We start from the raw sequence: 17,500 nt of genomic DNA, 5'->3' as shown, positions 1-17,500 counted from the left end.
GCACTCTCCCCTCCCTCCACAACCCCCTTCTCCCCTCCCTCCCTCTCTCTCTCTCTCTCTCTGTCAGTCTGTTTCGTAATTCAGTTTCAATCAGTTTGGAAACAGAAACACTTGAGCTCTTTATGAGGCAGGCATGTGAGGGTAATATCCTGGGAGATGAGGAGCGAAATAGTCCAATTAAAGGGACGCTTTCTTCGCCGCACAGCACTTCTCCTCTGAATGGTCGGGGGGCCGGAGACGAACGCGAGGAGAAATGAACAATGGGAGGCGGTGGGGGCTGTCCGCTGGGAGTTGGAAGGTGGAGAGGCGTACGGTAGGGGGTGTTTGCTGGGAGTTGGAAGGTGGAGAGGGGGTTTTAAGACGCTGGGTTGCTCGCTGCTCTCCAACTGAGGCCAGGCTTCGGGAGACAAGAGAGTCCCTCTACACCCTCTCCACTCTATTGTAACTCCCAAAAGCTGACCAAGGATGGTATGAATCAAGAAGAAAAATATAAAAGTTCAAGCTTTAGTTATTCAGTATGTATGTGTGTGTGTGTGTGTGTGTGTGTGTGTGTGTGTGTGTGTGTGTGTGTGTGTGTGTGTGTGTGTGTGTGTGTGTGTGGATTCACAAGGAGGTGGTGGACTCAATGTTCAGTTCAGCTCAGATTTAGAAGCAGCGGATTAAAAAGGTTCCTTTGGCTGCCATACTATTTTACTCCAATAAGCTAGATATAAGTCTTACCAGCACACACACACACACAGTCAATATTATTGATACACATAGTCCCACACGCTATTGCATGATGGGACTTTATGGACCCCCTGCCCGCCTCAGAGCTCAGATTAAGCCCCAGTGTGACAGCGCATGCAGTCCGTCTCCGGTGATGGTGAAAATTCCAGTGCCCATTTTAACGAGCTCCGCAAAGCCTGCATAATCGCTCCTGATTTTAAGGCAAAATGACACAGCCCTCACGCTCCATGTCGAACAAAACTTTTCCCTCTCTCTCTCTCTCTCTCTCTCTGTCGCGCTCTCTCTCTGATTTAGTTCACGGTCACCTCATGACAGAGGATATAAACCCACAGTTAAGCAGAGCAGAAACTCATACAGTAATTGACTTCCTAGCTGAATACTCACTGTTGGCCATGACAGTTTTGTTGTGCACTGATGTCCTGATGTCCCAGAGAAGAAAGGTAACGACCTAGAGAAGAACACACACACCACACACACACACAGAGAGAGATAGAGAGAGAGAGAGATAGATAGATAGATAGATAGATAGATAGATAGAGAGAGAGAGAGAGAGAGAGAGAGAGAGAACACACAGACACACACAGAGGCAGGAATGCAAGGAGAGCTCCATGGGGTCAAGAGTTCATGCTGAGACCCAGACCAGTACTGGGTGCCAAGGCAGGGGTCAAACCACTTAACCCGCTGCAACCTGCAACCATGGTCCGAGCCATCCAGTGTGTGTGTGTGTGTGTGTGTGTGTGGTGTGTGTGTGTGCGTAAGAGAGAGAGAGAGAGAGAGAGAGAGAGAGAGAGAGAGAGAGAGAGAGAGAGAGAGAGAGAGAGAGAGAGAGAGAGAGAGAGAGAGAGAGAGAGAGAGAGAGGCATGAGTGAAAGTGTATGTGAGGAGACTAGCAAGTAAATGACATCACCCCCCAGAAAGTGCTGAATGAGACACATAAACTAGGACTAGGAGCTTCCTGTGTGTGTGTGTGTGTGCTCACATGAAAGTAAGACCCATAAAACCATCTGACAGACAGCGCTGTGGGAGGAATGAACTCCTGAAACACACAGAGCCGTTTACTGGCTCCGACCCATTACAGATAAGCTAAACAAAACACTTGTCTAAGCCGCAACTGCATGACACACCAGTCAGATAAGCATCAGGGGAAGACTTAACCCCCCGAGCAAAGATAAGCACTGCTCTGTCTTCAGGATGCTCGGGGGTTCAACATATTCATCTCCTTATTTATTTGTTGGATTTAGGTAGTCTACACAATCCTTTTCTCCCAACTGATTTATAAATAAAGTCACTGGATGCAGGAGCAGAGGAAGAGAAAACCATTAGGTCCAGCTTTGGGGACGCCAGCTAGTGAGCGTGTCCGTAAGTGTGTGCGTGTCTGTGTGTGTGTGTGTGTGTGTGTGTGTGTGTTTGGGGAAGGAGGGACGGTTGTCATGCAAGGCTGCATTATGGGGAGCGTGAAGGCGCTGAAGGAAAGCCATTAGGGTGGTGAAATGTGCGCTCGCATGTCTTAGGACGAAGCCACAAAAGCCTTTTAAGAGCTCATTCTCAGCCATCGATATTAAAACGAAATGCCTCTCGAGTGGCGAGCCAGAGAGCTGGAGAGACCAATTCACGGAAACCTCAAGCGCCACCACGCATGGAATGGGCGATTTGGAGAGGGTCCAGGGGAGCGAACCAAAAAACAAGCTTTCGCCGAAACTGAGGCGCTGGTGCCACGCCACGGAGTTCCTAGTCAGCCATAATCGCCATGCAAACACGGGCACCCCGCGTCCACCACAAATGTGCACAACATGCAAACATACACATACACACACACACACACATTCATGAAGGTCACAGCAACACACAGACTGTAACACATTAGCTCTGGAGCCAGGCAGACAGACAGACACACACACACACAAATGTGGTATTGTGAGAACTGCTTCTGCAAATAACACACAACCTTCCACTGGAATCACAGACCTACAAGTACATGCTGAAACTGATACCGATACAAATATGTACAGATCAAGATAACAGACAGACAGACAGACAGACAGACAGACAGACAGACAGACAGACAGACAGACAGACAGAACAGACACACAAACAAACAAACAAACAAACACACACAAACACACACACACACACACACACACACACACACACACACACAAACAACAAACAATAAATTACCACACACACAATAATACGCCATAAACTGCAGAAAGAAGGCAAACCTGTGCATAAATAAACAAAAGAGGGGGATGGAGTGTGTGAGTGTGTGAGTGTGTGTGTGTGTGTATCTGTGAGTGAGTGAGAAGACAAAGAGGCAAATAAAGACAGAGCAACAGAGAAAACCAAAGGAGGACAGGATGATAAGAAGCCAAAAAAAAGAAAAAAAAAGCCAAAGAAGCACACACAGAAAGTGCCACAGTGCGGTGCTCACTGGACAGAGCGGCCAACAGGACTCCAGCCCGGCCAACGCAGGCCGCTAAACGTGTGATGTGAGGCCTCGCCGGGTTAGCCCAGGTCTGCTTCATCACCCTGACCCTCGGCACGTTTCTCCTGGGTAGCTCTCATATCGGGCCGCCATACCATATGTAAGCCATGAAAAATGACTTTATGGGCTCCGATCCTTAACAATACATTTAGTCAGCCCACCCCTGTGGCCAAGAGAAACACCTTTAACCATGCGTCTTAATTAAAGGCAAATAGACCCCGCGCAGCATCAGAGGGGGCGAGAGGGGGGTCAGGGGAACTCTATTCAAAAACAATGTTATGAGAATGAGAAACCTCAATCCGTCCAAACGCCGGAAAAAAGAGGAGAAACATTTCTCTGCACATGTTTATTGCGTGAAACCACAGCCAGACTATGCTTACACAAGCACTCTTTTCCCTCTCCATCTTCCTCTGTCTCTAGTCATTCACCCCCCCCTCTCTCTCTTTCTCTCCCCATCTCTCTCTCTCCCTTCTTTCTCTCCCCGTTCTCTCCCTCTCTCCTCTTAGCATTGTTTGCTCTGGCCATCTCTGGTTGCCTGGGTGACTCGGCTGAATGAAAACGCTGAGTCATGCTTGTCAGAGTGCAGGGTCGGCCAGCGAGGTGCGGCCGGGTGATAATCCTCAAACTCAACGACGCGGAATACTCTCGCAGTCAACCGTTTTCAGGAGACACGGTAAAAAAAAAAAAAAAGCATCTCCTGGTCACCAGAGCCAAACCCAGTTCCTTGTCCGAACATCCGGCCAATAAACGTCCGCCTCATTTCAGAGGCCGGGCCCAGCGCTCTCCGCTGCCTGCTCTTCCAGACGCACAAAGGCCCCTTTTTTTTTTGCTCTGTGCACGCTCATGGACTGCCTGACGGCCTCATCAGCTCATCCCTCAATCAGATTCAGCGCTTCGTAATGTTATTATGCTGTCAGCGTCCAGTCACATGCCATTTGGCGTCAGCGCTCGATGGGTTTTGACTGGGGCTGGTCTCCCGGTGTCCAGGGTTGAAGCCCTGCACTACCACTCCTACCACAGGACTCTGGCACTGCACTGCTGGCTGGCTGAGCGTTGTTTACATTGGCGAGCATTCTGGTGTGCGTGCGTGTGTGCGTGCGTCTGTGTGTGTATATGTGTGTGTGTGTGTGTTTGTGTCTCTGTTTGTGCCTGTCTGTGTGTGTGTGTGTGTGTGTGTGTGTGTGTGTGTTGGGGGGCAGTAGGAAGTGAATCCTGATGAGTTGTGGTGCGTGGGGACCTCACTGCTGTAAATAACAACTCTGGAGAAGCTTGCTTCTCTTCTTCTCTTCTCCTTCTCTTCTTCTCCTTCGCCTGTTTCTCTTTTCTCTTCTCCTTTGCTTCTTCTTCTCTCCTTCGCTTGTACCTCTCTTCTCTTCTTCTTGTTATATATTCTGCTATTTGGGATGACAAACTTGATTTGGAGTGTGAGTCTGTGATTTCCTATAGAGCTAATTTTTGCTGGCGGCTGCCCTTGGATACCAAAGAAGAAGGACACATGCAGTGAATGACATACACAGACAGAAACATCCATACAGACAGACAGACCACACACACACACACACACACACACACACACACACACACACACACAAAATCAGAAAAAAAGGTGTGAAAAAATCAGTTATTTCACAGTCCAGCAACTTGATAAGGTGGACCTCTGTTGCTTCTGTTAGTGTTTGCGTGTGCCAGTTTATTTATGTGTGCAAATGAGTGTGTGTGTGTGTGTGTGTGTCTGCATACAAGAAAGTGTAGTGACTGTAGTGATTTCCAGTGTTTCCAAACACATTTGATAGAGATTAATGGGGGAGCATGAGCGACATTTGGGATCCCTATTAGGCCAAGTGTCACACACACACACTGAACAAGTGTCATCACAGCTTTCACAACCACTTTTCCCACTCATCATTCACAGCTACACACAGGCGTAGCTAAGATTCTTATCACACACACACACACACACACAGGAGTAGAACTTATTTCAGGAAGACCCGATAGCATCTAACATCCCCATTAGTCACGTTACTGGCTCCAGATAGCATCACATATCATAACATCGTATATACCTGCAGAGACAACATCTGATGCAGTGATTCCTCACAGTCGTTAGGCGGAAGGAACAATCACAAAAGAATCAGAGCAGATCAAAGAGGCAAAAAATAAAATAAAATAAAAATAAAATAAAGAATTCATGCATGGGAGAGATAACTGGCAGAGGGAGAGAGAGATAAAAGGCTTCGGAGCAAGGGAGCTGCTAGGAAGATAAAGTCAAGCCAAAACAAAGTCATCATTTCAAAAAAAGACAGAGAGAGATGAAAGAATGATCAAAATCCTGCAGAGAGGAGTGCGGTTTCAGGGGTGTGCGTGTGTGTGTGTGTGTGTGTGTGTGTGTGTGTGTGTGAGACTGAGCTGTGGTTCTCTGAGCAGGGCCTCTACACACGGCACATGCAGGCCTCGAAAGTACTCCTAGGATTTAAATAGGACTGGGAAAGGTGCCTGATGATCTGGAAGGACCTGGGCCTGTAAATTAGTGTCTAATAGTCTTTTCCTGTGCGTGCCTCTGTGTGTGTGTGTGTGTGTGTGTGTGTGTGTGTGTGTGTGTGTGTGTGTGTGTGTGTGTGTGTGTGTGTGTGTGCGTGTGTATTCACTTTCTCCTTTCCTCTTTCTCTTGCTCTCTCTAACTCATATATGTAAATGTAGCCTGGTATATATGAGATGAGATGAGATGAGCAAGAGAAGCCTGAGAGCTTTATTCATAATAAAGAATGAATGCAGGAGAGCTCTTGTCTTCCCATAGAGATCTGGGAGGAAGAAGAGGAGGAAGAGGAAGAGTTCTCTCCTCCCAGCTGAGCCCAATGCTCCGTTCCATGTTTATGAGGAAGATGTGTCCAAATGTGGCTACGCTTCGCTGCCGCAGTAATCACTCCAATGTGTCACAACAGAGCAATGAGCAACGAGAGACTTGGCCTGGACCACTCCACGGCTCCCATGGTACAGAGAAAAGAGCTAGCGTCCGCCTGCAACGCAGCCAGAGGCATATTTGTGTGCGGAGAGAGAGAGAGGGAAGAGAGAGAGAGAGGGAGAGAGAGAGAGAGAGAGAGATGAAGAAAAAAAAAAAACTTTTTTAGGCAGCTGCAACTCATCAGTCAGGTCTTTCATGTCTTTATTAGTATGAAAACAGAGTACACTCATGTCATAATAACTGCCCGGGCACCACCCGCATCTCCGAGTTGCCACCCAACCTAACCAATGAGAAGGCTCCTCTCTGCAAATATCCACAAACAGTCAATGAGAAGCCTCTCTGCAAATATGCCCAAACAGCCAATAGGGAGACTACTCTCTGCAAGAATGCCCAAAGAGCCAATGGGGAAACGCCTCTCTGCAAGTATGCCCAAAGAGCCAATGGGGAGACTCCTCTCTGCAAGTATACCAAAAGAGCCAATGACGAAGGCTTCTTTTCACAAGTTTGTCCAACGGCCAAAGTGTCTGTCTGTCTGCAAGTATGTGTAAACAGTGAATGAATCAAGCACTCCAAACTCATTAAAGAGACATGTCCTTCCAGGCAGCACACCCAAACAGTTTGAGTAAAAAACTCTGACTTGATGTTATTTTTTTAAAGGAATGCAACGTTTTATGGGGGCACAAACACAAACACACACACACACACACACATACACGTACACACACAAACACACACACTCCAATCAGAGTGGTTGTTTTTTTCTGACACAGGATGGAAAAGGCCTGATGTGCAGGAACATTAGGGCAGGAGAGGACCTAAAATAGCCCTCTGTCTTCATGGCTCAGCAGCAGGGAGATGACGTCTGTAGCGCCACACTCTGCCCTGTGAGAATGTTCCAGATGAGTAGAAGTGAGTGTGTGCAGGGAGGGGGGTTGGGGGCTCACAGCGAGAGCTTTCCAGCTGTTTACTGGACACCAACCCCCCCCCCCCAACTTCATCATACCTACTGTAACCATGGACGACAACCTATCACCTCATCTTAGCATATCTCTGCTCTGACCCAACAGATGACTCATTCTCAGACTACACGCACACACACGCGCACACACACACACACACACACACACACACACAGCTTAGGTGATGTGTTTTCATGTTTTGTCTTTGTTTCTCTCTCTGCAGCTCCCAGAAACTACTGATACACACACACACACACACACACACACACACGCACACGCAGACACACGCACAAAGAGTTCCATTATGGCGCTGAACTGAACTGAACTGAATTGAATTGAATTGAATTGAATGGGTTTTCAGGGGGAAATTGCTGTGGCTCCTGACCCAGGCTTGGGAACAGCAGCAGATGGAGAGAGTTCGGCAGCCAGCCACTCCCTCCCACCGCACAGAGCGGAGCCGAGCAGAGTGACCTGCGTGCTCTCGGTGCAGAGCTGGACGACAGCACCACACGAGAGACCAATCACACTATCCAAACAGCAGACAATGATAGAGGAGTGACACGGCACAGGTTAGTTCAAGAGATAAACAGACACAGTGGATCTGCTGGAAAGCACCTGCTCTCTCTCTCTGTCAAATCTCTCTGTATATCTCTCTACCTTCTCACAAATCTGTCACAAATACACACACACACGTACGCACACACACACACACACACACACACACACACACACACACTCATCAGAACACACACTTGTATCATTGTTGTTGGTGGACTGCATGGCAGCTCAGCTGTGTGTGTCTGCAACAGATGAGTGTGTGCCTGAGGAACCTACAGTAATCAATTGTGTTGTGCAGGGAGGGCAGCTGATGGACACTCAAATCAGCACCTAAGCGTCCATTCCTCGGCGCTAAATTCAGGGCCGCCTGATAAGCAGAGGCAACACAACATGGTGACCGCTGCATAAGCAGCCAAACGCTCCCATGCTTCTGGACAGATCGATCGAGAGTGTGTGAGATTCCTTCCTGGGCAGGGAGAGTGACACTGAAAGTGTTGCCTTGTTCTCAAGCTGTGTGTGTGTGTGTGTGTGTGTGTGTGTGTGTGTGTATAATTATGTGGGGGGTGAGGGTGCTGAGAGAAGGGAGTCAAGTGGAACACTTTCGGTCGTCATGTCCAGCCGACAGCCTCGAGCAAGCTCACGCTCACACTCAGACAGACTGACCACTGCCGAGGCTAAATTTAGCCGCCGTGTGACCGATCACTGGCGACACAGCAGCCGTTGCGCCGTGCTTCCAGCAGTGGGGTCAGACAGGGGATAAAGAGAAGTGAGTGGATGAGAGAGAAAGAGAGAGAGACAGAGAGAGAGAGAGAGAGAGAGAGAGAGAGAGAGAGAGAATTAATGCTAGAGATCAAGGGAAAGAGATTTGACAGATAGAAAAATGGAGACAGAAGGAGATTTAAATTTGAATGACAATGACATGAAGAGAGCCTGATAAAGGGTGACTCAACAGAGATCAGGGTTTGAGGTAGCCAGTCTCTATAGGGTTCTGCTAAGGTAGCCTGCTATAGGGTTCTGCTAAGGTAGCCAGTCTCTATAGGGTTTTGCTAAGGTAGCCAGTCTCTATAGGGTTCTGCTAAGGTAGCCAGTATCTATAGGGTTCTGCTAAGGTAGCCAGTATCTATAGGGTTCTGCTAAGGTAGCCAGTATCCATAGGGTTCTTCTAAGGTAGCCAGTATTTAGGGTTCTGCTGGTAAAATGTATTTTTCAAATTATATATCCTGGTTATATGCTGCATGTGTGTTGTAACCAAAGTGAATACATCAACAATGGAAGCATATCTTATTGTTATTGTTTTTACATTGATTACTGTAATAGGAGCCACCATCATATTTGGATCATCATATTGGTGTTAGTAGCATAGATTGCTCCTGAAATACTGTTACACACACACACACACACACACACACACACACACACACACACACACACACACACACACACACACACACACACACACACACACACACACACACACACACACACACACACACACACACACAGCTAGTAAGTTTCAAATGTTCAAATGGTTCCATTTTTCTTCTGGACACTGGACCAGCAAAAAAAAAAAACCCTGGATACTGGCCTGGAAAAAGCAAAAGTTAAGAGAGAAGAGATGGAGAGAATGGAAGAGAGAGAAGAGATGGAGAGAATGGAAGAGAGAGAGAGAGATGAAAGGAGAGATGACAACCTGAGAGCAGGAGGTCACGGCCTCGCCTGCACCCAGCCTTTACCACCTTGAGGGAGAGGAGTGGAGAAAGGAGGTGAAGACAGGGCGACAGAGATGGCGAGGAGGGGAGGTGGCGAGGAGAGGAGGGAGGGAGGGCAGCCTGGAGGTGGCGAGGAGAGGAGGGAGGGAGGGCAGCCTGGAGGTGGCGAGGAGAGGAGGTGGCGAGGAGAGGAGGGAGGGAGGGCAGCCTGGAGGTGGCGAGGAGAGGAGGGAGGGAGGGCAGCCTGGAGGTGGCGAGGAGAGGAGGGAGGGAGGGCAGCCTGGAGGTGGCGAGGAGAGGAGGGTCGAGAGAGAGGAGGAGAGGAGGAGTCTGGAGCTCCACTCTCACAGTCTTTTTATCAGAACCACTCAACCTTCCCATCCGCTCTCTTCTGACACGTCTTCTCAGTGTCAGTGGACAAATGTGTGTGTTTGAGTAAATGTGTGTGTGTGTGTGTGTGTGTGTGTGTGTGTGTGTGTGTGTGTGTTTGCCTGTGTCTGGTCTTTCATCCATGTGTGTGCTGTCAAACCATCAAATATGTTTCCATTCTTTCAACTGACATGTATATACATACTTTGTCTTTCTCAAACACAGATTTTATCTTGTCACACAAATACACACCAATCTACAGGAACAGACACACACACACACAGACAGACACCTTTCCTTCTCTATAAAAGACAAAGACACACGCACACACACACACAGGTGCACTGACACGATGCAACCAACATGCGCCCAGACGCTCTCAGTCAGGGTCAGTGTTTAGTCTGTCTTTAACACAATGTGTCATGTTCCTCGCTATATGATAAATGACAGCAGGGAGACTGGGAGTTGTTCCACCTTTCCTGAAAAACACACTGCTTCCCCACACACACACACACACACACACACACACACACGCGCACGCACGCACGCACGCACATGCACACACATACACACACTACATAGACATAAGGCCAGACACAATGTAGGTGTGTGCGCTTTGCATGTGTATGATAACTGAGTATTTTTGTGTGTGTGTATGAGAACTGAGGTGTGTGTGTGTGTGTGCGTGCGTGAGAGTGATGACTGACATACGTGTGCATTTGTGTGTGTGTGTGTGTGTGTGTGTATATATGTGTGTGTATGTGTGTGTATGTGTATGTGTGCATGCATATATGTGTGTGTGTGTATGTGTGTGTGTGTGTGTGTGTGTGTGTGTGTGTGTGTGTGTGTGATGTAACCATCAGTTCATTCCGTCTCCACGGACTAGAAGATTATAGCTGCTGAAAGTAGCCTTCTGTGGGGGCGCCATCACAATGGGACCAGACTAGTCTCCCAAATGCACTCGAGGGCACCAACCTCTTCTCAGGCCACATACATAAACTGTTTACACAAATGTTTACGATAAATAACGCCCCCCCCTCACTTTAGTTTCCTTACTTACTCTCTCATTAAGACAGCAGAAATCCCTAGAGATAACCGTTTGTCGCTGAGTTGTTGAAGTATTCCGCTTTAATAGCAAACCAAAACCGGCAATTTGCGTGCTGGAAAAACAACGCAATTGCCAAGTCCCGGGGAACAAGAGTTTTTACAGCGCATTTCTTCTGCGTAAACCCAGAGCTCACGGCGAGAGGACCGAGCTGCTCTCGCCAAACTAGGTGTGCTAATTGTGTCTGACTTCAGTATCTCTCACTGAAAATGAGCCCGCTAACTAGTTCCACGCAAAAACGCATCGCTCGTAAAAGGGTTTGTTTGTGCGCATGCAAGTGTGTGTGAGTTTTTTTCCACATAAAGACAGAGTGATTACACCACTTATGCAATCGGTGCCAGGCACGTTACATTTAAGAGCCATTAAAACGTTAGGTGGGAGGAATATTGCCTGCTTCTATAAATACACTATCTCCGCAGGAAAGAAAAAAAAAACCCTTCACAAGAGGGGATGAGAGAAGAAGCCACATGGAAGAGACACAGGCGCTGTAAAGCTGTTGAGAGGTATGTTTTGCGGCCAGTCACGGTGGTGACATGAGTATTATTTAATTGACCCTGACCCAAAGTTTCCCCACAGTCCCTGCCCCTGCTGCTGCCGCCCGCCGCTGATGCAACAACGGGCCTTTCCCGTGAGACGGGACGAGACGGGACGAGAAAAAAATGAGCCGACGACACGAGATGAAGTGGTGTGTGGGAGAGAGAGAGGCCTGTGCTTTGTTATTTCATGAGAGGAAATGTGGTGTAAGCAGATGTTTGTGGTGTCGGATATTTTAGGGTGTTTGTTCATCACAGGCTTTTATTTTCTTCACCCCCCCACCCATCCCTTTTTCTTTCACCCACACCAGATTGGCGGGAAAAGTGAGGGATAGAGAGAGAGAGAGAGAGAGAGAGAGAGAGAGAGAAAAAGAAAGAAAGAAAGAAAGAAAGAAAGAAAAAGAGAGAGAGAGAGGCCCCTCGCCAGACAGGGGACCGAAACATCTGTGGAAGTGCCGCTGCTGCGCTAGGTTCCGCTGATTGGCTGCTGAAACGGAGAGCGTTTCCCTTTTTTACCGGCTGTCATTTCTTTTTTTTTTTTTTTAAAGGGTGAACGGCGACCAAAAGCATCCCCGAGTCCCACCAAAGCTCCCCATAAAAACTGCCCCAGAGTTAGAGAGAAGGAACGGAGCCAACAAGGGCTCCAGCGCAGGGCCCCGCTCAACATCCCGTCCACATGTGCTAAGTCACTTACGCAGCGCTCCCAAACACACACGTTCCTGTTACGCCACCTTTCAAAGGCACACAGTCACACAGACAGACGCGCGCGCGCTCAGAGCAGGAAGACGTGCACGCTGCGCGGCTCTCAAGAGCTCAGCTCAAACAATGAGATCACACGGCTGACACTTCATCTGACACCTTAACACAAATACAGTGTAGACATACCAAAGAATACAGACTGCAACACACACACAATCAAAGGTACAGCTTTACTTCCACCAGAGGAAACAGAAGCAATCAGAGAATGTACACATCCTGGACTACTGTCCTGACTGCGCGCGCACGCGCACACACACACAGTCCAGCGCCACTGACCTCGGTCTGCAATCTTTCACAGGCATCCAGTGTCGCCCCTCTCCCAAACACGCACGGGAAATGACACCATCACAGCACACACACATACACACAGATGCAGAGGCACACACACAACAAAAACACACACACACAAGATTAGACGCACAAACTGAGACAGGCCTGCAGGCCAGAGATTAATCCTGCGCAGTCTGGTCACACACACACGCACACACACACTTTACTCCTAGGTCTGGTGCCCTGCCTTGTGTGTCTAAGCAGGGCCAGATATGCAGGATATCCTCCATCACTGATATAATAAATAGGGAATGAAATACAGGGAGGAGATTCATTACGCTGTTCAAATAAATCGCTCTCCACTCCCCCTCCACTCTGTCGCCACTGCCCAGCGTTCACACAAAATATGGCCCCCTCGCACGACAAGTGCAAGGAAATGACATCATCGCTGACAGGAAACGGCACAAATGCTGTAACTTTCACACGCACAAGCACACACACGCACACAGACTCACACACACACAGACATACATACATACAGCCCTCTCGCATGACAAACTCTAGGAGGAGAAACACCTTGTTTGACAAAGTGGCCATGACGCATCATCAATAAAACATTGAGCGTAACCTTTGCCATGGCTCCGGTGAGAACGCCGCGTTCGCCTCTAAATAAAACATCACGCGTGTCTGACATGAGCGCTGGTCCTGTCAGGGGGGTCTCACCAGACGGAGGGACAGCCATCAGCCTCATCTCTCTGTGACATTTCTCTAGCGTTGGGCAAACAGCGAGGGGCCGGTGTGGCGCCGAGCCTGGACCGAGCCTGGACTTCAGAAGTAAAGACCCCTCCCTGGACAAAACGCACAGGCCTGCCTGCCAATGGCCAACAGCCTAGTCCGCCAGCGCAGAAGATGTACAGCCGGGCTGACAGGAGGCTCACGTCTAATGTAATGGACTCCACCACAATCAGATAAGGAGCCCACGGAATACCCAGTGGACACACGCCTCAGATAATGTGGCTACTCTCCACTCCTAAGGGTTTCTGCTCTGGCCGAGAGAAGGGATGAACATTAACCTGTCAGCCACCACAGACAGAGAGAGAGAGGGGGGGGGGTGTAAGGCCCTTTTTTCTTTCGACTGTAATTTAGAGGTGCTTAGCATTCAGTGAGCTCAATGCTACAGGCTGTTGGAGAAAGTGTTGAGCAAAAAAGCAAGCAGACTGATTTTATGAAAAAGACAAATAGCACTCAAAGGCCTAATAGCAGGTCCGCTGCTTTTCTAGATGGCAACAGACAGGGCTTTTAAATCTAACAGTGTGCTGTGTAATTTATTAAATGGTGACAGAGGGAGAAGTTAACAGTCCTGCTAACAGCATGTGCATGTGTGTGTGTGTGTGTGTGTGGTGCCTCCTGTGTGAGAGAGAGAGAGAGAGAGAGAGAGAGAGAGAGAGAGAGAGAGAGAGAGAGAGAGAGAGAGAGAGAGAGAAAGATCCATGGATTAAAAGTGATGAGGGGGGAGGAGGGTGGGGGCTCTGAAATCCCACCAGTCACACCCAGACCATGCAAAGCCCAGTGTGGTGCTAAAGCTGCCTGTCCACCGTCCTCTCACTCACACACACACACAGGATGAGAATGGGAGGGAGGGAGGGAGGGAGGGAGAGAGAGAGGGAGGGAGAGAGAGAGATAGTGAGAGTGAGCGTGTGCATGAGAGAGAAAGAGGCCAACATGAACAGCATGGTCCAGATTCAGCCTCCGACTGCGGAGATAAGAGCCTGAGCTCAGAAGTCTGTCTGTGAGTCGGTTTCTCATCACTGAATGGAACTGAACTGAATCCATCTCATTCTCATTCTTTCGTCCTCAGAAAGCAGTCCCAGACAACAGCATGCATGGAAACAGAGGAACACACACACACACACACACACACACACACACACACGTTTTCTCAGAGGGTCTTTCTGTCGCGTTTCTTTCTCTTTCTTCCGTTTTGCTGGATTGCAGGGACAGAACACAGTTATATGAGACATCCATTTGTTACATGGCTTCCCAATTATCTCTCTCTGTTACTGTCACACAACACAAAACGCGCACGCACACACAGTCCAACGGCTACAGAGCACTTCCTCAGACGACTGATTGCTATTCTAATACTTTGTCATGTGCACACAACAAATTCACATCATTACACCTCATCAAATGATCATTTAAATAATTAAAATTCCATTACCAGGGTAATCAACCAAGTCTGTGTATTTGCCCTTTGAGTAAATTGCTTGTGGTGTTTCGGTCTGGCTGCAAGTGCTGTTTTGGCAGCGACCAGCCCCTGGTCAAGTGTGTTTAGATGGCGAACGATCAGAAATGTCCTCATGTACACAAAGGCCTGGAATGGCCAGAGACCACAGCAGGAACATCATCAACTTCTCACTTCCAACATCATCAACTTCATCACTAAGACACCAGCACAAACGTACACACACACACACACACTGCATGGAGAAATGTACACATGCTCACACGCACACGCACACACACACTGCATGTAGAAATGTACACATGCATGCACAGACATGTGCACATATACAGAACAAAAACATGTGGACGCACATGTGCACACGCACACGCGCACGCGCACGCACACGCACACAGGCACACACACCCACCAACATACTGTACATTCGCACAGGACATGTGAAGATGTGTGTCCAGGCGTGTGTTGTGTGTGTGTGTGTGTGTGTGTGTGTGTGTGTGTGTGTGTGTGTGTGTGTGTGTGTGTAGCTCTGTGGACACTGCGGATATACAGAAACACAACTGGCCGGCTGCTCTGCTCTGCTCTGCTCTGCTCTGCGCTGCTCTGCGCTGTGCTCGGTCCTCTCTCCCCGGCTTCCTCTCCCTCCCTCTGTATATTTGACTTGCATTCAGGGGAAAAAACAACAGTTCTCTCCGCATCCAAGCAGCTGTGCACACACGGCAAAATGTTTTTCAAATTACACCCTAATGAAAAGCAAACAACTCGCACACATCGCACACACACACACACACACAGTAACTCACTACATATATATGCTTATATCAACTTTCCGTTTGCAATTCTGCTGAGGCTTCTTGCTTTGGTGGTGGTGGGGGTAGAGAAACCAGATACATGTGAAATAACCTAACAACCAACTACAGCAGCTCCCAAAGGCACACACACACACACACACACACACACACACACAAATCCGCGTACACACAAAACACGCGTACAGACAGACACACACACTATAACAGATTTCAGGGTTGTGGTGCACACAAAGAGCTGGAGAAACACAATCAGACAGGCAGATGCAACACACACACACACACACACACACACACACACACACACACTTACCCTGACAATGAGCGAGAGCAGCTGCGGTAGCTTCAGCCGGTGGACCACGAAGATGTCGTAGAGCGCTGCTACGGCCAGCGCCGTCACCCCCTGCTCCTTCCACAGCATGCTGGCCAGCGAGCTCGCCAGGCAGGCGCCCAGCCACGCCCAGCCCCTCCACCCACCGCCGGACCCTCCGCGCAGGGCGCAGTGGCGCGCGTAGCAGCGCAGCGCCAGCAGGAAGAAGAGCGCGGCGCCCACGTCGGCGCGACCCACCACGCCGGACACCGCCTCCGTGTGCACGGGGTGCGCGGCGAAGAGCAGGCCGGCCAGCAGGGCCCAGCGCGAGGCGCCCAGAAGCTGCCGCGCCGTGCCGGCGAAGAGAGCCGCCACGCCGGCGTGCAGTGCCACGTTGGTCAGGTGGTAGCCGCGCGGCTCCAGGCCGCCCAGGGCGTAGTTGAGGCGGAAGGACAGCGTGCACAGCGGCCGGAAGGACTTGTGGCTGCCGCTGTGCGTCAGCAGCGTCCCCCAGAAGTCATCGTAGAAGATGTTGAGCCACGGTGTCTCCGGGAGCAGGTCCTGGTTGGTCTTGATCGCTCGGCTGGGGAGAGGGAGAGAGAAAGAGAGAGAGAGAGAGAGAGAACAGAGAGAGAGAGAACAGAGAGAGAGAGAGAGGGAGAGGGAGAGATAGAGGGAGAGAGCGAGAGATAGAGAGATACAGATAGAGAGAAGAGAGGGAGAGGGAGAGAGAGAGAGAGCGAGAGACAGAGAGATAGAGAGAAGAGAGGGAGAGGGAGAGCGAGAGCGAGAGAGAGAGAGGGAGAGATAGAGGGAGAGAGCGAGATAGAGAGAAGAGAGAGAGAGCGAGAGAGAGAGCGAGAGACAGAGAGAAGAGAGAGAGAGGGAGAGAGATAAATAAATCAGTTAGTGATGAACAATACAACAACATCAATGCCAGAGAAAAAGGCAAGGCAAAGAGGCCAACAGGTCAACATGACTCAGGCAATGGCTCAACAGATGAAGTGACCACGGTCTACAGTCTTGTGCTGTTATTTTTCTGTCTCCAAGGCTCTTTCTCGTGTGTGTGTGTGTGTGTCTCCAAGGCTCTTTCTCGTGTGTGGACTGAATGAAACGAAATGATTTGATGAAAGGAGAGTTATACGGACGCAGTAAAAAGGCCTGTCTACCTGCTGAAGTGGAAAGTATCGCTTACTGCTTTCGCTAAACACACGGCTGCCATGCGATACACACTGGAGCAAGCATTTCAAAAGATCAATGCTCCAAAGTGCCAAACCCGTGGATTGATTTAGAAGAGAATTACAGTCACAAAGCACTAAACTGCGACTGAGACTAAAACATGATATAAGACGCAAACTGACAGTTACACACTTGACTTAAAGAAATCCATCCAAGAGGAAATAAGAGAGATATGGCCCTCTTTTTCTCTGAGGTTGTGCTGAGAAAACAAATATCTTCTTCACAAGAGAGTGACTGTGCAAAACGGAACAGTTCTTCCTGACTGGACAGCTCTAGTTAAGTAAATAGCTCTCCCTGACGGTGCCATCGGTTCTGCTTAACCGAAGGCTTCTGCATGAGCTCTATCGAGATGAACGACCGCTTCCAGTGATGAACAACCATTTATGAATCAACAGTTCCTTCTTTGCTGCCACTATAAATAAAAAAAAAATATATATAAATAAATAAAGCACTAAACCGGTCTGT

General features: G+C 49.0%; 1 protein-coding gene across 1 annotated transcript in view; it reads right to left on the bottom strand.

The window, feature by feature from the left end:
* Window positions 1–17,500, bottom strand: part of tmtc2b (transmembrane O-mannosyltransferase targeting cadherins 2b) — a 131,457-nt gene that overhangs the window by 58,661 nt on the left and 55,296 nt on the right. Inside the window, exon 2 of the mRNA XM_048257001.1 lies at window positions 15,800–16,379. Within this exon, the coding sequence (XP_048112958.1) occupies window positions 15,800–16,379 (580 nt within the window). The remainder of the gene's footprint in view (window positions 1–15,799; window positions 16,380–17,500) is intronic.

Source organism: Alosa alosa, chromosome 11 (genome assembly GCF_017589495.1).
Source record: "Alosa alosa isolate M-15738 ecotype Scorff River chromosome 11, AALO_Geno_1.1, whole genome shotgun sequence".
Taxonomy (NCBI): Eukaryota; Metazoa; Chordata; class Actinopteri; order Clupeiformes; family Clupeidae; genus Alosa; species Alosa alosa.
The sequence above is the reverse complement of the archived record's forward strand: the minus strand, read 5'-3'. Positions and strand labels throughout refer to the sequence as shown.